Source organism: Dipodomys merriami, unplaced genomic scaffold (assembly GCF_024711535.1).
Source record: "Dipodomys merriami isolate MVZ:Mamm:240054 unplaced genomic scaffold, mDipMer1.0.p SCAF_10, whole genome shotgun sequence".
Classification (NCBI taxonomy): Eukaryota; Metazoa; Chordata; class Mammalia; order Rodentia; family Heteromyidae; genus Dipodomys; species Dipodomys merriami.
In genome coordinates, this window is record NW_027202271.1 from 20,771,760 (window position 1) to 20,796,539 (window position 24,780).

General features: G+C 46.1%; 1 protein-coding gene across 1 annotated transcript; it reads right to left on the minus strand.

Annotated features, from left to right (window-relative positions):
- Positions 1 to 977: 977 nt before the first annotated feature.
- On the minus strand, positions 978 to 24,684 carry Stat2 (signal transducer and activator of transcription 2). Its single transcript, XM_070043271.1, has 24 exons — positions 24,522 to 24,684; positions 18,757 to 18,894; positions 18,276 to 18,438; positions 16,130 to 16,225; positions 15,679 to 15,768; positions 15,513 to 15,588; positions 14,527 to 14,609; positions 14,218 to 14,366; positions 12,444 to 12,602; positions 12,249 to 12,341; positions 11,971 to 12,030; positions 10,901 to 10,921; positions 10,320 to 10,413; positions 10,152 to 10,199; positions 9,988 to 10,071; positions 9,469 to 9,564; positions 9,233 to 9,368; positions 9,049 to 9,101; positions 8,848 to 8,942; positions 7,644 to 7,777; positions 7,051 to 7,233; positions 4,686 to 4,743; positions 2,853 to 3,181; positions 978 to 2,538 (listed from the first exon to the last, which is right to left on the minus strand). The coding sequence occupies exons 2-24, from the start codon at positions 18,885 to 18,887 to the stop codon at positions 2,399 to 2,401; spliced, it is 2,571 nt and encodes an 856-aa protein (XP_069899372.1). The 5' UTR covers positions 18,888 to 18,894; positions 24,522 to 24,684; the 3' UTR covers positions 978 to 2,398.
- Between the last annotated feature and the right edge of the window lie 96 nt (positions 24,685 to 24,780).

Below are 24,780 nucleotides of genomic sequence, written 5' to 3' on the forward strand. Positions count from 1 at the left end.
ACAAGAAGTGTGTAAAAGTGTGTGGAAGAGAGGCCATGTCTTGATGATGACCTCATTCCTCTCTGCTGATATCCTTGATGAAGTCGTGTGTGTGTGTGTGTGTGTGTGTGTGTGTGTGTGTGTGTGTGTGTGTGTGTGTGTGTGTGTGTGTGTGTGTGTGTGTGTTAGTTGTGGGGCTTGAATTCCATCCCTGGGTGCTGTCCTTGAGCGCTTTTTGCTCAAAGCTAGTACTCTACTACTTTGAGCCACAGCTCCACTTCCAGTTTTCTGGTGGTTAATTGGAGATAAAAGTCTCACTGACTTTCCTGCCCAGGCTGGCTTTATACCACAATCCTCAGATCTCAGCCTCTGGAGTAGTTAGGATTATGAGCCATCAGCACCCAGCTGATGTCTTTTTCTTTTTCCTTTTCTTTTTGTGCCAGTATTGGAACTTGAACTCTAGGCCTCATGCTCTTACTTGGCCTTACAATTGAATGCCCCAGCAGGCTTCAAATTGTGATCGTTAGATTTTAGCCTCTGAGTAGCTAGGATTATAGGTATGAAAGACCAGTGCCTGGTTCTTACTGGTGTCTTGAAGAATGTTAGTATCTAGCCAGGCCCAGTGGCTCATGCCTGTAATCCTATCTACTCAGGAGGCTGAGATCTGAGGATCGGGGTTCTAAGCCAGCTGGGGCAAGGAAAGTCTCTTATCTCCAATAAACCTCCAGAAAACTGGAAGTGATGCTGGGGATCAAGTGGTAGAGTGCTGGCCTTGAGCTGAAGAGCTGAGGGACAGTGCCCAAGCCCAGAGGTCAGAGGTCAAGCCCCATGACTGACACCACCCCCCCTCCCCCCAAAAAAGTGGTATAGTGCTAGTCTGAGTCAAAGAACTCAGGGACAGTGCCAGGCCCTGAGTTCAAGCCCCACAACTGACAAAAAAAAAAAAAAAAAGAATGTTAGTATAGAAGCATAGAGAAATAAAAATTTCTAAGATGAGACATGGTTGGCACAACATTTATTAGCCTTTTTTGTTCAGAGGGGCCCTTTTCTAAACAGAACTGTTCTTCTGACATCCAGACAGGAAATAGCCACATGTGCAGAGCCTAACATTTGTTTATATCTCAAGTTATAGTAGAAGTATCTCTTAGAGCAGTAGTAATTACCCCTTGGGATCCCTAGGAATGGTTAAGGTTTGAGGATGTCCAGCTCCTACAAAAACCTTCAAGGCTCTCAGTTCCAGGAATATAGCCTTTGCCCAAGTCACAGCCAAGGAATAGAAATCTTGTATAAGGTAAACAATACATTTTACAAAAGAAAGGATGATCATCTTCATAGCAAAATAGCTGATCTCTATTTTTCTTTCTCTACAAAGACACTAAATTCTATCTAATATTATAAAAAGCAATCTCCAAATTCTCAGCAATCCTATACCCCTTAAGTATTGGGAAAGTAGAGCCAACAAAGCCTAAGATAGCAATGTAAAGCTTCAGGGTCACATTAGAATAGCAGGACCATTTGATGAGAAATTGTGCAGCAGAGCAGTGCAGAGAACTGGTAAGAACAGCCCTCCTCCTATACCCTTCCTTAGGGCAGAGTATCACATGGTGGGCGGAGGCAGAAAGCTAGAAATTTAGGATTGAAGCTGGACATTGGCGGCTCATGCCTGTAATCCTAGCTAGGAGGCTCAGACCTGAAGATAGTGGTTCCAAGGCAGCCCAAGCAGAAAAGTCTGTGAGACTTTTCCAATAACCAACAAAAAGCTGGAAGTAGGGTGTGGCTCAAGTTGTAAAGAACCAGTCTTGAGCAAAAAAGTCACACTGTGTGTGTGTGTGTGTATGTGACACTGGAATTTGGCATCAGGAGTAAAGGGAAGAAGAAAGGAAAAGGTTATTCTAGACCTGAAGGAAACAAAAGAGAAGTGAAGAACTAGAGGTGTGTGGTGTGTGTAGTACTTACCTAGTATATACAAAGTGCTAAATACAACAATAACTAGAGGACAGTGAGAAGGAGAGAGGGAGAGAGAGGAATTCTACCCAATGCTGATGCTCCCCACCAAAGATCAATAGTGGTCTGCATCAGTTCAACCTTATCAGCTATTTTAAAATGCCAAAATTCTTCTGTAGTGGAAAGGCGGCCCTATCCTAGGCATTCCAAGTATCTTCCAACTGTCCTGGTCTGACCACAGGACCTTGTACCATCCAGCACAGCAGGCATCCTCCAGGATTCTCTTTAGAACCATGACTAGCAATTATCCTGAGTCTTTGCCGCCCCTTCCATATACTTGCTCTTCTTTTGTCTCTCACTCCCAACTTCAGTTAGTCCGGCTTAGAATGCCTGATTTCCCATCCTTAGAGAGCAGCATTATGACGTGGGAGGTGGGAGGGAGTCAGACATAGAAATATCAGAGGAAATGTAGTTCTTAGTAGTCAGAAGTCATCAGGGGTCCATCTGTGTCAAAATGGCTTGGGCAGGAGATGTAAGCTTCATCCACAATGTTCTGGCCAACCAGCAGTGGGTCGCCATGTGGCATGATTTCATCAATCTTTATATATCTGAAAACTAGGTAATAAAGAAGGAAAAATCAGGCCCACAGTTAACTTGAGAGTTCCCAACCCAGCAGAGAGTGTGAGGGAGCAAGGCAATAAAGGCCTGGACAGGATGTAAGAGGAGATGGGGGGCTGGAGGAATGGTATGTGGTGGCAGTAGGGGATTAAAGAAACAAGTGTACTTCCTAGAGTCAGGATCCTTTCCTAACCTAAAGGAATCTGACTCTTATAAGAGGTTGGAGCTCAGCCTTTCTGTAATAGGTGAGGGGAAGAAGTAGGAGAAGGATTGGGTCCCCTTTTCCCTGGCCCTGTCTCTCCATTACTTACTTTCCATTCCTTCAGTCTCCAAGTATCGCAGATCACAGGGCAAATCTGGCTCTTGCTGTAATGCAGGTTTCAATTCTGGCTCCAGCATTCTTGGTGAGATCGTGCATAGTGTGGGTTCGAGCCCAGGTTCTAGCTTGGGCTCTTGTGTTGAGCTGGGTTCCAGTGCTGAGCCCAGATCCAGCCCTGAGCCCAGATCCAGCCCTGCCTGTAGCAGTGGCTCCAACTCCAGGTCCAGACTTTGCTCTGGCATCAGCTCTGACTTCAAATCTGGTGCCTCGAGTTCTGGGTCCAGTTCAAGTTCCTTGGGTTGTAGCAGCTCATCCGTCTGTCTTCCAATCACAAAACAGACAAAGTAGGGCTTGGCAGTTAAGGTGAAATAAGGTATGGTATAGCAAGGAGAGATTGTCTCTCTATTCTAAAAAGTCAATAGGGGGGCCAGGCGCTGGTGGCTCACACCTGTAATCCTAGCCATTCAGGAGGCTGAAATCTGAGGATCACTGTTCAAAGCCAGAAAAGTCCATGCAACTCTTAGCTCCAATTAACTACCAGGAAAAATTTGGAAGTAGCACTGTGGCTCAAGTGGTAGAGCACTAACCTTGAGCAAGTTCAGGGATCCAGGCCCTGAGTTCAAGCCCCATGATCACAAAACCAAACCAAACCAAACCAAAACATGATATCTACATTCCCATGCTTATTGCAGAATACTCGCCAAGAAATGAAATCTCTGAGATGATGTATATATTTTAAAAATGGAGCATTACTCAGCTGGTATTTTGTATGTGTGTATGTTAGTAGTTTGGCTTTTTCACTCATGGTTGATACGCTACCACATGAACCACAACTCTAGTTCGAGCTTTCTGATAGTTAATTGGAAATAAGAGTTTCATGGATTTGTCTGGTTAGGCTGGCTTCTAATTGTGATCTTCAGGTCTCAGTAGATCTTCAGATCTGAGTAGCTAGGATTATAGGCATGAACCACCAGCACATCCAGTATTTTCTTTCTTTTTTTTTTTTTCTGCCAGTCTTGGGACTTGAACTCAGGGGACTGAGCACTGTCTCTGAGCTTCTTTTTGCTCAAGTCTAGCACTCTACTTGAGCTACAATGCCACTTCCAGCTTTTTCTGTTTATGTGGTACTGAGGAATCGAACCCAGGGCTTCATGTGTACTCAGTAAGCACTCTACCACTAAGCCACATTCCCAGCCCAGCCAGTATTTTCATAAAATGAAATACTATCATTTTTGACAACACAGATGGAATTTCAGATACCACATATCCTCGTTCATCTGTGGAAGCTAAAACAAGAAGTGGAGAGTAAAAAAATGGTTACTAAAGCCAGGCATCGATAGCTCACGCCTGTAATCCTAGCTACTCAGCCTGGGCAGGAAAGTCCGTGAGACTCTTCTCTCCAATAAACCACACAGAAAACTGGAAGTGATGCTGTGGCCCAAGTGGTGGAGCACTAGCCTGAGCTGCAGAGCTGAGGGATAGCGCCCATATCAACAGTTCAAGCCCCATGACTGAACCCCCCGTCCCCCCCCCAAAAAAAAAGCTTACTAGAGGGTAAAACAGGAAGGAGGAAGCAGGGGAAGAATAGCAATTTAGTACTATGCTTAGTATCTTGTAGGTGCCTATTAACACTAGTGATTATGACTATTATTAACAGGCAGCAGGAAAGTAGGAAAGGAGGTAAAATAAGAGAATGGGAAAAATCTAGAGGCCTGGAAAGTGTGGGGAAGGAAAGAAACAAGGATGGAGGGACTAGGGTTGAGCAGGTAGCCACTTTTAGCAGGCCAAAAGGATTAGGAGGATGGGTGAAGGATTTGTATCTTACCTGTTAGAGACTACAATGAGCCTATGTTTCAGGTATTTTCTCTGTTCTTCAAGATTAACTGTGGAGACACACATAGGAGGTAAGAAGTCAGAGGGTTAGACACAGGGCTCAAGGTTCCCCTAAGTGCAGATAGCATTGACAATCAATCATATCTACCCACTAACTAGTGTGCCCACAGACTAATAATCCCTTAGCTCTAGTGTGTATCTGTGTTCCTGTGTTTAAAAGACAGGGCTAACATCAGCTGCACTGAATATTGATAAAAATGAACTAAGCAACTCAAGGGCAGCAATGGGAGGGTGGGAAAGAGGGAACAGCTAACACTAAGAAAAAAGAAAGAAATGGACATATCACCCAACTCAGAAGAAATAGTTGTATTGTCAAAGCTTATAGACTTCACAAACTTTATAGGCCAAGATAATGACAATGTGCCTTGTGAAGGGTAAAATGTGTTTATGGCTTTAACTATCACTATCCTACAATACTGTGACATTTCTGAAATTTATGTAATCACTTAATCTCAACCAAAATTATTTTAAAAAAGAAGGGGCTAGAACCAGGTGCAGTGGCTCATGCTTATAATCCTAGCAACTCAGGAAGCTAAGACCTGGAGGATCATGGTTCAAAGTCAGACTGAGCAGAAAAATCTTCAACAGGGCTGGGAAGGTGGCTCAGTGGTAGAGCGCTTGCCTTGCATGCCTGAGGCCCTGGGTTCGATTCCTCAGCACCACATAAGCAAAAAGAAAAGAGAAAAATCTTCAACACTCTCCAATGAACCAGCAAAAAGAAGCTGGACTGGGGTGTGTGATGAAGTGGTAGAGCAACCACTGTAAGGAAGAAAGTTGTGAAAGAGAGTACCAGTCCTCTGTGTGCAAGCCATGGCACCAGCAAAATAGAGAGAATGAATGGATTGGTAAAATGTGGTATATGTACACAAAGGAGTTTTACTCATCCATTAGAAAGAATAAAAGGATGTCATTTGTAGGAAAATGGATGGGCCTAGAATAAATTATGTTTAGTGAGGTAAGTCAAACTTAAGAGAGACAAATGTCACATGTTTTCTCTCTCTTTTTTTTTTTTTTTTGTCGGTCGTGGGGCTTGAACTCTGGGCCTGGGCGCTGTCCCTCAGCTCTTCAGCTCAAGGTGAGCGCGCTACCACTTGAGCTACAGCGCCACTTCCGGTTTTCTGGTGGTTTATTGGAGATAGGAGTCTCACGGTCTTTCCTGCCTGGGCTGGCTTTGAACCGCGATCCTCAGATCTCAGCCTCCTGAGTAGCTAGGATTACAGGCGTGAGCCACCAGCGCCCGGCACATGTTTTCTCTTATACGTGGAAGCAAGATCTAAAATATATCTGGACATGATAACCTATACAGGATTTTAAGCGATGACACACAGCAGTCAGACGAAAGGGGATTATCCTTAGGGGATGAACACAAAGGTGTAACTTCTCTGAACATTTTTTTTTTTTTTTGCCAGTCCTAGGGCTTGAACTCAGGGCTTTGGCACTGTCTCTGAGCTTCTCTTTCTTGCTCAAGGCTAGCACTCTACCACTTAAGCTACAGCACCACTTCTGGCCTTTTCTGTGTATGCAGTACTGAGGAATTGAGCCAGGGCTTCATGCATGCTAGGCAAGCACTCTACCACTAAGCCACATTCCCAGCCCTCTCTGAACATTTAAAATACTATTTATTAAAATGAATTCCAGGCAATGGCAACAAGATTTTTTGTTTTTTGTCTATTTGTCAGTCGTGGGGCTTGAACTCAGGACCTGGTGCTATCCCTGAGCTTTTTCACTCAAGGCTAGCATTCTACCACTTTGAGCCACACCTCCACTTCTGGTTTTCCAGTGGTTCATTAGAAATAAGTCTTACAGACTTTCCTGCCTGGATTGGCTTTGATCCATAACCATCAGATCTCAGCCTCCTAAGTAGCTAGGATAACAGGCATGAGCCACCAGCCCTTGGCCATATACCTTTGTTTTTGTTGTTGTTGTTATTCTTGCCAATGGTGGTGTTTGGTTTTGCTTTGGGTAGTTTTTCTTTTAGGAGGGCAGGTACAGGGAGAATGCAGAAAGGGAGGAAGGAAGAGTGAACAAATGCAATCATGCTATTCAGTATATACTCTGTGGAAAATGAACCATGTAACTTGTGAGCAGGGATGGGAGGGGAAAACTGGGGGAAAGTGAAGGAAGAGATGACTTTGTCCAAAAAAAATAAATTTACTCATTATCTGACTTATGAAATGGTAACCCCTCTGTATAACACATTAATAGTAACAGTAAAATTATTTAAGAGCGCGAGAGAAGCTGATATGGATGTCTGAAAGTAGTTGCAATCTAGGACAAAGTATGGCAATGAAACCCACTTTTTTCCCGGTAGTAGCGCCCGAAAGCCTCATCACGGGGGATCCGGGGATAGAGGAAGCACAGTGGGTTCTCAGGGATGTTCTCCTCAGTGAGCAGCTGGTAGTGGCGGATGATTTCGGTCAGTGGGAGGGACTGCAGCACTTCCTTGGTGAAGGGCTGCACAGATCGGATGGGCATCTTACCTGAAGAGTGGATGTAGGAACAGGTTGGCTAGAGACAAGAGCCTGGCCCCATTGCTCCCCACCCAGGTTGCCTAACCCTAAAGCTACTGCAGGATTCAGTACATAGTATAGAAAACCAAAGACAGGCAGAGGGATAGAGAATCAGGTAGAGGGCTGGGAAGGTAGCTCAGTGGTAGAGCGCTTGCCTTGCATGTCTGAGGCTCTGGGTTCGATTCCTCAGCACCACATAAGCAAAAAGAAAAAAAAAGCCAGAAGTGGCACTGTGGCTCAAGCGCTAGCCTTGAGCTGAAGAGCTGAGGGACAGTGCCCAGGCCCAGAGTTCAGGCCCCATGACCGGAACCCTCCCCCCAAAAAAAGAGAATCAGGTAGAAAACAAAGGCTGTGGGGAAAGGCAGGGAAGAGCAGCTGACCATCCTGGTGTTCCACCCAGGAGCAGGTGATTCCCCCTTCTGCAGATTCACTGAAACGCAGCAGAAAAGTCCCAGAGATGGTCTTCTTCAGTAGCCGGCGTTCCTGGCTCCGACTCACAAAGCCCATAATGCGTCTGGTGCAGAAAAAGCAGCTTGAGATACAGTCCCCCTCCCCCCACCCCGCCCCACCATTCCTGTCCCCCTTGTATGGAAACGAGTGCCAGGTTTTGTCCCCAGCTCTGTCACTTAGAAATGTCCCCATCACTTCACTTCCTCCACCTGTGGATTTAAGGCATGAGGATTTGGTGAAATCACACAGAGGAAAAGCACCTGACAGCTGGGTGCTGTCATCCTGGCTACTCAGGAAGCTGAGATCTGAGAATTGAGCCTGAGCCTCTTATCTCCAATTAACTAGCAAAAAGGCTGGAAGTGGAAGTGTGGCTCAAGTGGTAGGGTACCAGCCTTGGGCAAAAAGGCCAAGGAAGAAGTTGGGCACTGATAGCTCATACCTGTAATCCTCGCTATGCACGAGGCTGAGATCTGAGATCTGAGCTCAAAGCCAGTGGAGGGCAGAAAAGTCCTTGAAACTTTTGTTTCTCATTAATCACCAAAAATAGCCCAATGTGGCTCAAGTAGTAGAATACTAGCCTTGAGCCAAAAAAAGCTAAAGGATAGCACCCAGGCCCTGAATTCAAGCCCGAGGATGAAAACACACACACACAAAAGCCACAACGACAAAAAAAGCTAAGGGAAAACATAAGGCCCTGAGTTTAAGCCTCACTATATGCATGCATGCACGCACGCGCACACACACACAAACAGCATCTTATGAAGGCCAAGTAATGTACAAATGGGCAGGCAGTGAGAATACGGCTCTAGAGTCACAAAGGCCTGGGTTTAAATGCCAGCTCGGTCCCTTGGGCAAGTTCCTGAACTTAAGACTTAGTTTCCTCATGTGAAATGAAGTTGGGAACACTCATCCCTCAGAACGGTCATAGTAATTAAATGAGATAATTCAAGAAAGCATTCCCCAAGCTCGGGAGCACAGGATGCCCTTGATAAAAATACAGCCCATGACTACCATTATTACAATTGTGGCCCTGTATGAGTTTCAGCTCCATCTCTATTTGCCACTGGGGGGGTGCACCTAGTCCATTCTGAGTTCAGAAAAGAACAAAGATGGGAAGGGTGACTGAGGACTTACCCATCATTCCAGAGATCCTTCAGGTGATCATGTACCAGCTCAAGAATTTTGTCCAGCCATGTCCAGAATGGTATCTTGCCAGGAGGGCTCTCTCGCTGGAAGAGAAATGGAAAGGTGGAGCTGTCTCTGTTGGAGGGGAGGAGCACTAGAGATGGGGCAGTGTTTGGGCTAGATCTAGCTACACAAGATCCAAGCAGTTACCTTGCTGAAGTCAGTCCAGGACAACAGTGGGTCCTCCATCCTATAGTTCTGTCCTATGGAACAGACAGTCACAGAGAGGTCACATGACTGAAAGAGTTGAGGCAGGGGTCGTGGGATAGATAGCTGGGACACAAGGCAGGGGCAGACTAAGGCTGGGGAAAGGGAAAGAAAAGGAGATGTGTACCGAAGAGTTTGTTCTTTAACATGCTCAGCTGCTCAGCATCCAGACCTCGGCCGATATAGTTAGAGAACTGCCAACTGAGAGCAGGGCCCAGTAGGCTCCAGGGAGCCAGAGGGGGGCTGGAGAAGAACAGCTGGTTCTGTGGGAATGGGAGGAGAGTCGGATGGTTCTAAAACAGTCCCTCACACCAGGCTTCCATCCCCTTCCATCTATACTCACCCACTGGCCTCATCTCCTACCTGATTTGGGCTGAGAAGATTGTACCACAGAATGGAGGCCCAGGCAATGGACAATTGGTTCATATTAGAAATAATCACCACAGGGAGAGTGTCCGTCTGGGGAGAAGATAAGAGTCAGGGAGGACGGATATGATGTTCTTTTTCTTTTCTTTTTTTGTTGGTCATGAGGTTTGAACTCTGGGCCTGGGCACTGTCCCTGAACGGTTCAGCTCAAGGCTAACGCTCTACCAGTTGAGTCACAGAGCCACTTTTGGTTTTCTAGTGGTCAACTAGAGATAAGAGTTTCACGGACTTTCCTGCCTGGGCTGGCTTTGAACCGTGATCCTCAGATCTCAGCCTCCTGAGTAGCTAGGATTACAGGTGTGAGCCACCGGCGCCCGGTGGATATGATGTTCTTAACTGCAGATATTTCCTAGGGACAGGCAAAGGGGGACAGTCCACCCTCAAAGTCTTCCGTTTATATCCTCCCCATGCCGCTCTCCAAATCTGCCCCATGTTCTCCTACTTTCTTTCACTCACTTGCAGCTCCGTCTTCAGACCCTGGTAGATATAGTTGACCGTGAAGCTGATAATGTGCAATTCTTCTGTCACAGTCATCGGTCCCTGTGACAGCCAGAGACAGTGATAAGAGGATCCTTTGGCAAATTCCCTGATTTATTGCTTTGGCAAATTCTTGGCCTTACCTTATTGTTGCCCTTTCCTTGACCAGTTGGACGTTGCTCTACCAGTGACTGTGGATTGGGAGTAAAGAGAGAGAATGTCAGAGTGGGACTCCAAGGTCCCTGGATCTTCCTATTTTGTATCAGGGCTTGGAAAGTTTCTCTAGTCTAACAGTCCTTTATCCTCCTTACCAAGAAGCCGAAGTCCCAAATTAAACCCTCTTTCTGTCCTTTCTCTGGGGTTAAAGTTTTCTGGTTTGAGGTTAGAATGTTGAACTTCCGGAAGCTGTTCCAAGAGAAAGAAAATGAATGGAGATAAAGAGCAAAATTATGTTTATTTTTAAATTTTATTTATTTTTATGTCAGTGGTAGTACTGGGGCTTGAACTCAGGGGGCACTTCCTTAGTTCTTTGGATCAAGGCTGGTGCTCTACTACTTGGGCCACACCTCTACTTCTGGCTTTATGCTGGTTAATTGGAGATGAATCCTTTGCATTTGTGTGCCAGGGCTGTGCTTTAAACAATGATCCTCAGCTCTCAGCTCCCTAAGTACCTAGGATTACAGGTATGATCTACCAGCATCCAGCCAAGAGTAGGATTTTTTTTAGAATAGTTATTTTTTAAACTCAGCAGGAAAACAGAAATTCTATTTCATTTCACACTCCCTTCTCTCTTTATCCATGTCCCACCCAAATTCCCCTGTTTGTCTTCCCACCAGAGCTGCCAAACGTGGTACAGCACAGACGTCTGCAGGTATCCTGGTCAGGTACCTACCTTTGTGATTGAGGAGGATTCCTGAAAAGAAATTTAAAAATAATAATAATTAAAAAGTACAAAAGTACAGAAGTTAGGAACTTGATTTTTGTAATTAAATACACGAGTTCAAACCTGCATCTCAGTAGCTATGTGAGCTCATAGAAAAGACAATCTCTCTAAGCTTGTATTCTTTTTCTTTTCTTTTCTTTTCTTTTGTCAGTCGTGGGGCTTGAACTCTGGGTTTGGGCACTGTCCCTCGGCTCTTCAGCTCAAGGCTAGAACTCTACCACTAAGCCACAGAGCCAGTTCCAGGTTTCTGGTCATTTATTGGAGATAAGACTTTCATGGACTTTCCTGCCCAGGCTGGCTTTGAACCACAATCCTGGGATCTTAGCCTCCTGAGTAGCTAGGATTACAAGCATAAGCCACCAGTGTCCCGCATTGTTTTCTTTTTCTTTTGTCTGTTGTGGGGCTTGAACTCAGGGCCTAGGCACTGTTCTGAACTTTCTTGCTCAAGGCTAGCACTCCACCACTTTAAGCCACAGCTCCACTTCTGGTTTTTGAATCATTAATTGGAAATCAGTCTCACCAGTACTTTTCTGCCAGGGCTAACTTTGAACCACAATCCTCATATCTCTACCTCCTAACTAGGATTATAGGCATGAACCACTGTGCCTAGCTCGAGCCAGTATTCTTATTTGCACATTTTATTTTACTTTTTTATTTTTTATTTTTTGGTGGGTCATGGGGCCTGAACTCTGGGCCTGGTGCTGTCCCTCAGCTCTTCAGCTCAAGGCTAACACTCTACCACTTGAGCCACAGTGCCACTTCTGGCTTTTTTCTTTTTGCTTATGTGGTGCTGAGGAATTGAACCCAGGGCCTCAGGCATGCAAGGCAAGCGCTCTACCACTGAGCCACCTTCCCAGCCCCTGCACATTTTAATACCCAACTTGTAGTTGCTCTTGTATGTCACATAGTAGGGGCCCCCAGAAGTAATGAAAGGGGAGGAAGAGTTAGTTCATACTACCTCCACCCCAGCCCATGTCCTGTCCGTCCCTTGGTCCCACCATGCACCTGTGCTAACTTACTTGTCAATGGAGACTTCTGCCATCAGTGACTCATTGCCTTCCTGGAGTCTCACTAGCAGCCTGTGGGGAAAGGAAGATGGATTGGGACCATCTAACCTCCTGGAGAGGCCAGGTAAGGGTTTAGCAAAAGCTAAGAAGCTAAGGGAAAGAATTAAAGGAAGAAGATGAATATAAAGGAGAGAAAAAAGAAAGGACAGGAGTGAGATCTGTAAAGGCAAAAAATACCAGTGCATAGTGACAGGGCTGGAAAAAGAAGGCAGGTGCTCTATAATGCCAACCGTGTTCGGACGGTGAACTTGCTCCCCGTCTTGAGGATGAGGGGCCGATGGAGAGTTTGGGGCATGTAGGGTTGAGCCTCCACCACAAATGCTCTGCGGACAGAGGTATGGAGAAGGTTATCAGTATGTGTAAGAATGTCCCCTGTTATTTCTTTCCTTCTGCTCTTCCCAGAGCTCCCTCCCTGGCCACCAGACCTCTGGAGCAGATTATGTAGTAACTCTGTGACTTGGGCCTTCTGTAGATGTACCCCATCTTTGAAAGTGTCACCCTTATACGCAACCATGTGGCTCAATTCCTTCAGCTGCTTCAGGAGCTGCCGCAGATGAAACAATAGCTTTGCTCCAGCTGTGAACCTGGCAACAGAATCCAGAGAGAGAGAATCCCTGAGTTTCTGGGGTGGAGTCACCATCAAGGTTCTGGGAGAGCTGGGCACTGGTGGCTCACACCTGTAATCCTAGCTACTCTGGAGGCTCAGACCTGAGGCTCATGGTTTGAAGCCAGCACAGGCTGGCTATTATTATTATTTTCTCTAATAAACTACTCAAAAAATCTGGAAGTCACACTGTGGCTCAAGTGACAGAGCACTAGCCTTGAGAACGAAGAGTCAGGGACAGTGCCAGGCCCTGAGATGAAGCCCCCAGGACCAGCAAATAAAAAAAAATTCTGGGGGCTAGGAAGGTGGCTCAGTGGTAGAGCACTTGCCTTGCATGCATGAAGCCCTGGGTTCGATTCCTCAGCACCACATAAGCAAAAGAAAAAAGCCGGAAGTGGTGCTGTGGCTCAAGTGGTAGAGTGCTAGCCTTGAGCTGAAGAGTTGAGGGACAGCACCCAGGCCCAGAGTTCAGGCCCCACAACCGGACCCCCAAAAAAAAATTCTGGAAAAAACTGATTTGGAAGCATATAACAGATTATTAAGCATGATTCCTAATTCAAGAGATGAAAAAAATCAAAGTCATTTCACACATGAAACTGATACGAGGTTTATTAACATGAAAGTTATCTCTAACATGATGTTTGCTGTGTATGATTTATTGTGTTTCACACACATTAATGAAATACACTTACAACCAGCCCATGGTGTAGGTACTAGTATTATACCTGTTTCACAGAGGATAAAACTGAAGCACACAAAAAAGGTGGCTTTCTCAAGGGCCTTCAACTTGTCAAATCTAGGGGGCTAGGAATGTGGCTTAGTGGTAAAATGCCTGTCTAGCATGCACAAAGCCCTGGTTTTGATTCCTCAGTACCACTTAAACAGAAAAAGCCAGAAGCGGTGCTATGGCTCAAGTGGTGGAGGGCTAATCTTGAGCAAAAGAGGCTAAGGGACAGTGTTCAGGCTCTGAGTTCAAGCCCCAGGACTGGCCCTCCCCCCCAAAAAAAAAAAAAAAAGTAGACATGGTGGTGTGTGCCCATCATCTCAGATGTGGCAATTGTCCAGGCCAGCCTGGATGAAAAAGTAAGACTCTATTTAAGAATAATCAGGGAGGGGAGAAAGGGCCGGTGCTCAAACAACAGAGAGCCCACCTAGCAAACATGAAGTCCGGAGGTCAAATCACAAAATGAAAAGTTACATTGTGCATCAATTCCTTACTTTCTCCAAAGCAAAGACTAGGCCTTTGTGTTACTTGTGTCACGAAGATTAAAAAGCAGAGTATATCAAAGCTAGCCAGGACAGGAAAGCCCATGACAGTCTTATCTCTAATTAACCACCCAAAAGCAGGAAGTGGAGTAGCTCAAGTGGTAGAGCACTAGCCTTGAGTACTAAAGCCCAGGCCCTGAGTTCAAACACCAGGACCAACACAAAACAAACAGAATATAGCTCCAGTGAGACAAAAGAGTTGGGCTCACTCTGGAGAGGGGAAGCCATTGAGAGCAGTCAGTGTTCCTTGCTGTGTGTAGCCCATGTCATCTCACAAAACACAAGGAGTGGCTCGGATCAGGAGGGGAAGAAAATGCATTTCCTCTTACCATTTCTCCAGTTGTTCCAACCCATGGTCCAGTGGCGCTCCAAGGCAGGCTTTTTGTTGCCGGACTTTCCATTCATCCAACTTTGGCAGCAGTAGTTCGACTAGGGTAGTTAATCGGCCCACCAGTGCTTTACAAGCATCCAGTACCTCCTAGGAGAGAAGATATAAGTGCTGAGTACCTCTGACCACTAGACTTCACCCTCTGACTGATGAAGAGACAACAAGGCCAAAGTGACAGGGTCAGGGTCCCTAGATCCCTCTATTTTCCCAGCCACTCCCCCTGCCCACTGCCTCTATCCTTTGCCCTCACCTTTCTCCTTTTGTCCAGTTCATTGGCAGTATTCTGCACAAGCTGCTGTTGCGTGCTGTGATGGGGGTCCGAAGATGGTTTCCCTAAATGGCATGAGTAGGAGTTAAACTAGGCACTTCTTTCCTTCTTCTCCTTTTCCCTGCCCCTCTCTTTTGTGCTGATACTAGGGCTTGAACTCAGGGTCTGAGCACTGTCCTTCAAAGCTGGTGCGCTACCACTTGAGCCACAGCTCCATTTCTGGCTTTTTGGTGATTGATTGGAGATAAGGTTCTCATGGACTTTTCCTACCTTTGAGCATTGTGATCCTCAGATCTCAGCCTCTGGAGTAGCTAGGATTACAGGCAGAAGCCATTGGCTACCAAACTTCTTCTCTTTCTTGGATGGGGCTCAGTCAGTGTCAGCAAAGGGAAATTTAGGAGGGAGAAGGGAAAGCCACACCATGGACGGGAACCTGGAGCTCTCTGGAAAATTCTGAATATACTAGAAGTCTACTGAACTGAATAAGGACATTTTCTATGCATTTCCTCCAATATTCAGAAGTTGTCCTTCCAGGGTGCTGGTGGCTCACACCTGTAATCCTAGCTACTCAGGAGGCTGAGATCTGAGGATCACGGTTCAATGCCAGCCCTGGCAGGAAAGTCTATGAGACTCTTATCTCCAATAAACCACTAGAAAACCAGAAGTGGTGCTGTGGCTCAAGTGGTAGAGCGCTCGCCTTGAGTTGAAGAGCTGAGGGATAGCGCCCAAAGCCCATAGTTCAAACCCCACGACCAACCCTCCCCCCAAAAAACCCCAAAACACAGAAGTTGTCCCTTAGCTCTACCTCCAGCCCAGCTTCTACAACACACCCTGGCACTTGTAGTCCTATATGTGAGGACTATAAACAGTGACATGTGGCTAACGGTAACTATTGCTCACTGGAGCTTTCCCTTTCTGCTCTCCTCCAACCTAGCCTCCCAGCCAACATGCCCCCTGTGCTTTCCTACTTTGGTTGAGAATCACGAATCGGAAGCTGAAGACATCCTGCAGGTCTTTCAGTTGTGTGATGGATTTCACCAGGTTCTGTACAGAGGAAGGGACTTTAATGAGATAACTTCTGAGGGAGGAAGAAGGATAAACCCTCCCACCCCAACTCTTGCCACATCCACCAACCTCCATCATAGCTTTTAGATCCAGGATTCGGGATTCGATCTCCACCTGTTCATTCTCCATGGGCATTTCAAGATCTGGTATGTCTTGCTCCTGAAATAAAAGACTCTGAGCACATTTTAAACTGTAACCTTTCACAGCAGTGGATCCTGTTCTGAGGCAAATTCTCTAAGTTCTTTTTTTTTGGGGGGGGGGGATCCGGTTGTGGGGCCTGAATTTTGGGCCTGGGTGCTGTCCCTCAGCTCTTCAGCTCAAGGCTAGCGCTCTACCACTTGAGCCACTTCCAGATTTTTCTTTTTGCTTAAGTGGTGCTGAGGAATCGAACCCAGGGCCTCAGGCATGCAAGGCAAGTGCTCTACCACTGAGCCACCTTCCCAGCCCAAATTCTCTAAGTTCTTAACAAAGTCCCTTTCTATGCCAAGAGCTTCCGAACACACTATGAAATTGTTCTTACCATCTGAGTCCTCTGAGCCTGATTTAGAATTCTTTGTTCCTCTAGAAGGAGATTAAAGATCAACTCAGCCAACTGAGTAGCACCTTGGGGAAAGACCTAGGTAAGAAAACAGAAAGAAGGGGCTGAGATGTAGCTCAGTGGCAAAGCACTTGCCTAGCAAGTGCAACGTCCTGGGTTTGATCCCCAGTACCAAAAAAGAAAAGATTAAAAAAATACAATTTAAAAAAAAAAGAAAGAAAAGAAAACAGAAAGAAGGGCTGGAAATGTGGCTTAGTGATAGAGTGCTTGCTTAGCATGCATGAAGTCCTGACTTCAATTCCTCCATACCACATAAACAGAAAAAGCCAGAAGTGGTGCTATGGCTCAAGTGGTAGAGTGCTAATCTTAATCAAAAGAAGCTCAGAGACAGTGCCCAGGCCCTGAGTTCAAGCCTCAGGACTGGCAAAAAAACAAAAACAAAACAAAAAACACCCCATAAAACAGAAAGGATTGATCTAATTCAACAAGATTTTTTATTTAATTTTGTGGGGTTGATAATTTGACCAAAGGCCTTGTGCATGCTAGGAAAATGCTCTCCCACTTATCTATATCCCCAGTTTGCTTCTTTCCTTTAACCTATACCTTGGGACTGTCCTATACCCTGTAGGATGTTTAGCAGAATTTCTGCTACCCAGTAACATCTCTTCTCTTTCATTTACAACAACCAAAAATGTCTCCAGGCATTGCTAAATATCCCCTGGATGTGAGTGCAAAATGGCTCTCAGTTGAGAACCACTGGCCAAGACTATTTTTTTTTTTGGTCGGTTGTGGGGCTTGAAATCTGGGTTTGGGTGCTTGCTGTCCCTGTGCTCTTCAGCTCAAGGTGAGCACTCTACTGCTTGAGCCACAGTGCTACTTCCGATTTTCTAGTGGTTTACTGGAGATAAGAGTCTCACAGACTTTGCTGCCTGGGCTGGCTTTGAACTGTGATCCTCAGATCTCAGCCTCCTGAGTAGCTAAGATTCCAGGCCTGAGCCACCGGCGCCCGGCCCAAGACTATTCTTATTCCCTGGAATGTCCTCCTCCAACCCTTATCTCTGCTTTCTTTTTTTTTTTTGGGTCCGGTTGTGGGACCTGAACTCTGGGCCTGGGCACTGTCCCTCAGCTCTTCAGCTCAAGGCTAGTGCTCTACCACTTGAGCCACAGCGCCACTTCCGGCTTTTTTCTTTTTGCTTATGTGGTGCTGAGGAATCGAACCCAGGGCCTCTGGCATACAAGGCAAGTGCTCTACCACTGAGCCACCTTTCCAGCCCCATCTGCCCTCATTTCTTGCCTGTCATACCCTTATTCATTTTTCAAGGCTGGTCTGAGAAGTATTTCCTAATCCTCTTGGAGGATAATACACAGACACTTGTTTATATATACTAGAGAAGTTACATATTGTCTCAACATTTTGTTGTTGTTGTTGTTGTTGGTTGTGGGGCCTGAACTCTGGGCCTGGATGCTGTCCCTCAGCTCTTCAGCTCAAGGCTTCCACTCTACCACTTGAGCAACAACGCCACTTCCGGCTTTTTTTGCTTATGTGGGGCTGAGGAATCGAACCCAGGGCCTCATGCATGCAAGGCAAGCGCTCTACACTGAGCCACCTTCCCAGTCACTCAACATTTTTTTTTAATGTGTGTGTGTGTGCACCAGTCCTAGGACTTGAATGCTGGGCTTGGGCGCTGTCTCTAAACTTTTTCTGCTCTAGGCTAGCTCTCGATATCCACGGTGAAGCCACAGCTTCACTTCTGACTATTTTGGTGCTTAATTGGAGATAACAGTCTCATAGACTTTCCTGCCTGGGCTGGCTTTGAACTGTGATCCTCAGCTCTCAGCCTCCTGAGTAGCTAGGATTGTAGGCATGAGCCACTGGTGCTCAGCTAATTCAACGATTTACAGTTACCTGCCACCCTCAAGCTTTTCTCTAATATTCCCAGTATTTTCCAATCCTGAGTCCCTAGCCTTCTCCCAATAGTGTTATCCACACTCAGTCCTCTCTGTCAATGAGCCCCCAAGTCTAGACTCTGCCCTCATCCCCAGGTCTGCCCCATTCTCTTTGCACCTTAGGTACTATTTCTCATCCCAAGCCATACTCTACACTCCCACCGATAATTCCCAACTCCACCTGAATATCCTGAACATCCCTGTAGAATTTTCGCAAGTTGTGCTGTATCAACAAGCTCTTTGGGTCCTTACTGCAGCGGCCACATTCAGAGTTCAGTTGGTCCAAGAAATGAAAGAATAACATTTTGGCTTTGCAGTCATCATTGCCCAGGGCAGCTTCTTTCCTGAAAACCAGGAGTGACAAGGGTAATATCTCTGCAAGCTCTAGGATGTTGGAGGCTCAGGAGAAAGGAAGCACTTTCTTCTTCCCTCAATTCTTTTCTTTTTTTTTTTAATGCCAATTGTGGGGCCTGAACTCTGGGCCTGGGCGCTGTCCCCCAGCTCTTCAGCTGTAGACCAGCACTCTACCACTTGAGCCTCAGCCCCACTTCTGGCTTTTTCTGCTTATGTGGTGCTGAGGAATCGAACCTAGGGCCTCATGCATGCAAGGCAAGCACTCTACCACTGAGCCACCTTCCCAGCCCATTTCTTAAAACCCTCACCAGTTCTGGTCTTCAATCCAGGCTGCCAAGTACTGTCGAACATCCATGGGCAGAAGGCTTTCTGTATACAGCCGGTGCAGCTGGTCCAGATAAAAGCTGTCAAGACTCTGCAGCAGCTCCCACTGTGCCATTTGGGCTCTAAAGAGATGAGGATTCTCAATGGAACATGTTGCTGGCTTAAATTATCCTTTGTCTTGTGGTTGTTTATCATTACTAACTCAAAATGTTTAAAATATACAAACAAATAATATAGAAAATATTAAAGTTTACACCAACTCCACTCCCAATCTCGGTCCATTTTCTTCTCCTGAAAGTAACCAGTTTTGCTGGGTGCCAGTGGCTCACACCTGTAATCCTAGCTACGCAGGAGGCTGAGATCTGAGGATCATAGTTTAAAGCCAGCTGGGGGAAGAAAGTCCATGAGACTCTTATCTCCAATAAACAACCAGAAAACCAGAAGTGGCACTGTGGCTCAAATGGTAGAGCATTAGCCTTGAGCTGAAGAGCTGAGGGACAGTGCCCAGACCCAGAGTTCAAGTTCCATTACCGACCAGAAAAAAAAAAAGTAACCAATTTTAATTTGGTGTATATTCTTCCAGGATGTACTATTTCATAGCTCCAATATTGTAGCCTTTTGTATCAATTAATAATTTTTTTGGGGGGGTCCAGTCGTGGGGCCTGAACTCTGGGCCTGGGCGCTGCCCCTCAGCTCTTCAGCTCAAGGCTAGCGCTCCACCACTTGAGCCACAGTGCCACTTCTGGCTTTTTTCTTTTTGCTTATGTGGTGCTGAGGAATTGAACCCAAGGCCTCAGGCATGCAAGGCAAGCACTCTACCACTGAGCCACCTTTCCAGCCCTTATTTAATAATTTTTATTTATTTATTTTTTTCGGGGGTCTGGTCGTGGAGTCTGGACTCTGGGCCTGGGCACTGTCCCTCAGCTCTTTAGCTCAAGGCTAGCGCTCTACCACGTGAGCCACAGTGCCACTTCTGGCTTTTTTTTTCTCTTTATGTGGTGCTGAGGAATCGAACCCAGGGCCTCATGCATGCAAGGCAAGCGCTCTATCACTGAGCCACCTTCCCAGCCCTCAATGGTCTTTTTAAAGCATATACAGAAATAGAATGTATAGTGTAAGAGTCCTCTAATAGCAGATGGGTTAGAAAAGCACTTGCCTAGCAAGCCCAAGGCCTTAAGTTCAAATCCCAGTATATCAAAACCAAAGAAATATCATCTAACTTAACAGATATTTTTTTTTTACCATTTTTCATATATCTCCCTTATTTAAATGTATTTGTGTTTTTATTTATTCAGGAATAAAGATCAGTGTTGGTTTTGAATATTTATGATTCTTGTTTGTTCTGGAAGTTTGTTAGGGGTTTCAGCCTTCTTAAAGAGATAAGGCAGCGCTAGGAATGTGGCTTAGTGGTAGAGTGTTGCCTAACATGCATGGAGCCATGGTTTCGATTCCTCAGTACCACATAAACAGAAAAAAATGGAAGTGGCGCTGTGGCTCAAGTGGTAGAGGCTAGCCTTGAGTCAAAGAAGCTAAGGGACAATGCCTAGGCCCTGAGTTCAAGCCCCAGGACTGGCAAAGAAGAAAAGGAGAAGGAGGAGGAGGAGGGAGGAGGAGGAGGGAGGAGGAGGAGGAGGAGGAAGAGGAGGAGGAGGAGGAGGAGGAGGAGCTGGGTAACAGTGGCTCATGACTCTAATCCTAGCTACTAAGGAGGCTGAGATCTGAGGATCATGGTTTGAAGCCAGCCTGGGAAAGTCCATGAGATTCTTTCTTAATTCTTCTTTTTTTTTTTTTTTGTCGGTCGTGGGGCTTGAACTCTGGGCCTGGGCGCTGTCCCTCAGCTCTTCAGCTCAAGGCGAGCGCTCTACCACTTGAGCTACAACACCACTTCCAGTTTTCTGGTGGTTTATTGGAGATAGGAGTCTCACGGTCTCTCCTGCCCGGGCTGGCTTTGAACCGCGATCCTCAGATCTCAGCCTCCTGAGTAGCTAGGATTACAGGCGTGAGCCACCAGCGCCCGGCTCATGAGATTCTTTCTTATCTCCAATAAACTACTCAGAAAAAGCCCAAAGTGATGCTGTGGTTCAAGTGGTAGAGTACTAGCCTTGAACACAAAAAAGGCCCAAAGATAACAACCACACCTGCACCTGCAGTTCAAGCTCCAGGACTGGCAAGGGGGGTGGGTGGGTAGATAAGCCTACAAATTGTTCATCATGCAAGGAGGATACCTGCTCTACACAATGTCTAAACACCAAGCAAAGGGTCACTCTGTCCTTTAGATTGTAGCATTTTAATGACATCTGTTAATCTGACTCCCCATGTGGATTATCAAATTTTTGAGGATCCAGAAATGTCATACAACTCTTTCCTGCTTGTCACCAAACAGCCTATGCTCTGCATTTCCCCCACTAGTTTTTCCTGCCCACTGCAAACTGCTATCTTTTTTTTTTTTTTTTTTTTTTTTTAAATCAGTCACGGGGCTTAAACTCAGGGCCTGGGTGCTGTCCCTGAGCTCTTTCACTCAAGGCTAGCACTCTACCACTTGAGCCACAGCTCTATTTCTGGCTTTTTGGTGGTTAATTAGAGATAAACATCTTACAGACTTTCCTACCCAGGCTGGTTCAAACTCTGATCCTCAGATCTCAGCCTCCTAACCCTATAGGATTATAGACATGAGCCACCAGTGTCCCTGGAGAAAAAGTTTTGAGGACTTCTATACCTCAGTTGACTTCATACCAGATCCTTCAGGTCTCAGCCTCCGAGTAGCTGGTTATAGCCATCAGCGTCCAGCTTCATTTTAACCCTTTTAATAGTCTTTGGTTTTGCTTCTTTTATTTTTAAAATTTTTGTGGTGATGGGGACTGAACCCAGAGCTTTACCTAAACTAAGCAAGCATTGAACCACTGAGCTACATTCCAGGCCCCACGCTTGATCCCTTTTTTTTTTTTTTTTTGGCTAGTCCTGGGGCTTAAATGCAGGGATTGGGCTCTGTCCCTGAACCCCTCTGTGCTCAAGGCTAGTCCTCTACCACTTGAGCCATAGCACCACTTCCAACTTTTTCTGTTTATGTGGTACTGAGGAATTGAACCTAGACCCAGAGCTTCATGCATGCTAAGCAAGCACTCTTCTAGTAAGCTACATTCCCAGCCTGCCATGCTTGATCTTTTCTTTTCTTTCTTTCTTTTTTTTTTTTTTTGTCGATCATGGGGCTTGAACTCTGGGCCTGAGCGCAGTCCCTCAGCTTTTCAACTCAAGGTGAGTGTTCTACTACTTGAGCTACAGCACCACTTCTGGTTTTCTGGTAGTTTATTGGATATAAGAGTTTCATGGACTTTCCTGCCCGGGCTGGCTTTGAACCTCAATTCTCAGATCTCAGCCTCCTGAGTAGCTAGGATTACAAGTGTGAGCCACTGGTGCCAGGCTCATGCTTGATCTTTTAAAACTAAATACCTGTAATTCTCTTCTTTTCTTTCTTTTTTTTTTGGGGGGGGGCGGTCTGGTCGTGGGGCCTGAACTCTGGGCCTGGGTGCTGTCTCTCAGCTCTTCAGCTCAAGGCTAGCGCTCTACCACTTGAGCCACAGCACCACTTCTGGTCTTTTTCTTTTTGCTTATGTGGTGCTGAGGAATCGAACCCAGGGCCTCCTGCATTCAAGGCAAGCGCTCTACCACTGAACCACCTTCCCAGCCCCACCTGTAATTCTTTTAAGGAACAAAACAAGCTGGGCGCTGGTGGCTCATGCCTATAATCCTAGCCTGATATCTGAGGATCACAGTTCAAAGCCAGCCTGGGCAGGAAAGTCCAATAAACTTTTTTTTTTTTTTTTTTTTGGTCGGTTGTGGGGCTTGAACTCTGGGCTTGAGTGCTGTCCCTCAGCTCTTCAGCTCAAGGCGAGCGCTCTACCACTTAAGCCACAGCTCCACTTCCAGTTTTCTAGTGGTTTATTGGCGATAAGAGTCTCACAGACTTTACTGCCCCAGCTGGCTTTGAACCATGATCCTCAGATCTCAGCTCCTGAGTAGCTAGGATTACAGGCGTGAGCACCAACACCTGGCTCAATGAAAAAAAATTTTTTTGGGGGGTCCGGTTGTGGGGTTGGAACTCTGGGCCTGGGCGCTGTCCCTCAGCTCTTCAGCTCAAGCTAGCCCTCTACTACTTGAGACACAGCACCACTTCTGTTTTTTTTTTTCTTTTTGCTTATGTGGTGCTGAGGAATTGAACCCAGGGCCTCATGCATGCAAGCCAAGGGCTCTACCACTGAGCCACCTTCCCAGCCCCTCAATGAAATATTTTTTTAATTTATTTTTTATTGTGAAAATACTGTACAGAGGGGTTACAATTACATGGGCAAGATAATGAGTACATTTCTTATCAAGCATTGTAGCCTCCTCCTTTGTTTCTCCTTCCCATCCTCAATGAAATTTTTTTTTTTTTTTTTTTTTGCCAGTCATGGGGCCTGAACTCTGGGCCTGGGTGCTGTCCCTCAGCTCTTCAGCTCAAGGCTAGCGCTCTACCACTAGAGCCACAGCGCCACTTCTGGCTTTTCTTTTTTCTGTTTATGTGGTGCTGAGGAATCGAACCCAGGGCCTCATGCTCGCAAGGCATGCACTCTACCGCTGAGCTACCTTCCCAGCCCCTCAATGAAATATTTTTTAAGCGACAAAATTCCATTTAATTTGTGTGTGTGTGTGTGTGTGTGTGTGTGTGTGTGTGTGCGCGCGCGCGCGTGCCACTTGAGCCACTGCTCCACTTCTGGCTTTTTGCTGGTTAATTGGAGATAAATGTCTCTAAGATTTGTCCACTCAGGCTGTCTTCAAAGTGCAGTCTTCAGATTTCAGCTTCCTGAGTGGCTGGGTTTACAAGTATGAGCCACCAGCACAGGGCTTCCTGCTTAATTTTTGTGGAATTAAATGGTTGGTGTTAAAGAAGCAAGGGAGCATATAAATTATGGTATTAAAATATGAAAACAACAGCAAAACAAAAACACTATTCTTCCCAAATGGAGGACACACTGAGCACCTTCAACCTGTTTCTCCAGTCATTTTTCACTCTCTCAGGCACATGTTTTGCATTGAATAAACTTTTCAGAAATGAACTAAAAGTGTGTATGTATGTGTGTATCTATGTATCTATGTGTGTGTCTGTGTGTCTGGGGACTTGAAATCTGGGCCTGAACTTTTTTTGTTGAAGGTTAGTGCTCTACCATTAGAGCCAAAGCTCCACTTCCGGCTATTTGGTTTTTAGATTGGAGATAAGAGTTTCACCGACATTCCTAGGCCTGGCTTCCAACTAGGGCCTTAGATCTCAACCTCCTGAGTAGTTAGAATTACAGATGTGAACAAGCGGCATCCGCCAGAAATGAATTCGATTTTTATCTAACCTTAGCAAATAGTTTCCCCTTCAGTTCCTTTACAGTTTATATAATTTATCACGTCAATCTTTGTAGCTTGTTTTTTAGTTAAGGATCAAAAATAACTTAGCGGTCTGGGGGCGTGGCTCAAAATGGATAAGCACTGGAGACCCTGAGTCTAAACCCCCAAAATAGAGAATGATAATGATGATGACCAAAGAGCAGAAGCAAAAACCTTGGCTAAGACATGAAATTATTGCAAGAATGCCAGGTTCTGGTTTTCGGAGGCTGCAAGGGAGGTCTGGGAGGGGAGTGGGCATTAGGATTGCGATAGTCGGGTTGAACAGCCGCACTTCCCACTCAGGGAAAACCTCGCATCCCGCTCACCCTCTGAGCACCCGTACCTTATTAGGGCCGCAGTACCCGATCCCCACAGTGGCTCAGGTCGTGACTTACAGTCCTCAAAGGGAGCTCAGGTACCAGGGTCAGGACGTCTGCCAGCCCCCAAAACTCGCGAAGGTGGCTGGAGACGGCAGCCACAAACCCGAGCTCCGGGTTCCCACCCAGCACAACACAGCTCAGCCTACGCTCGGTCCCGCCTACCACCGTGCTGCACGCTCATTGGCGCCGCCACAACTCCACTTCTACGCGGGGCGGGACAAA

Coding starts and splice junctions, on each gene's coding strand:
- Stat2 (XM_070043271.1), bottom strand. CDS start 18,887: ATGGCACAGTGGGAGCTGCTGCAGAGTCTTGACAGCTTTTATCTGGAC. Junction 14,367..14,526: donor AACTGGACAAAAGGAGAAAG/GTGAGGGCAAAG, acceptor CTTCTCTCCTAG/GAGGTACTGGATGCTTGTAA. Junction 9,102..9,232: donor GTTAAAGAACAAACTCTTCG/GTACACATCTCC, acceptor TCTGTTCCATAG/GACAGAACTATAGGATGGAG.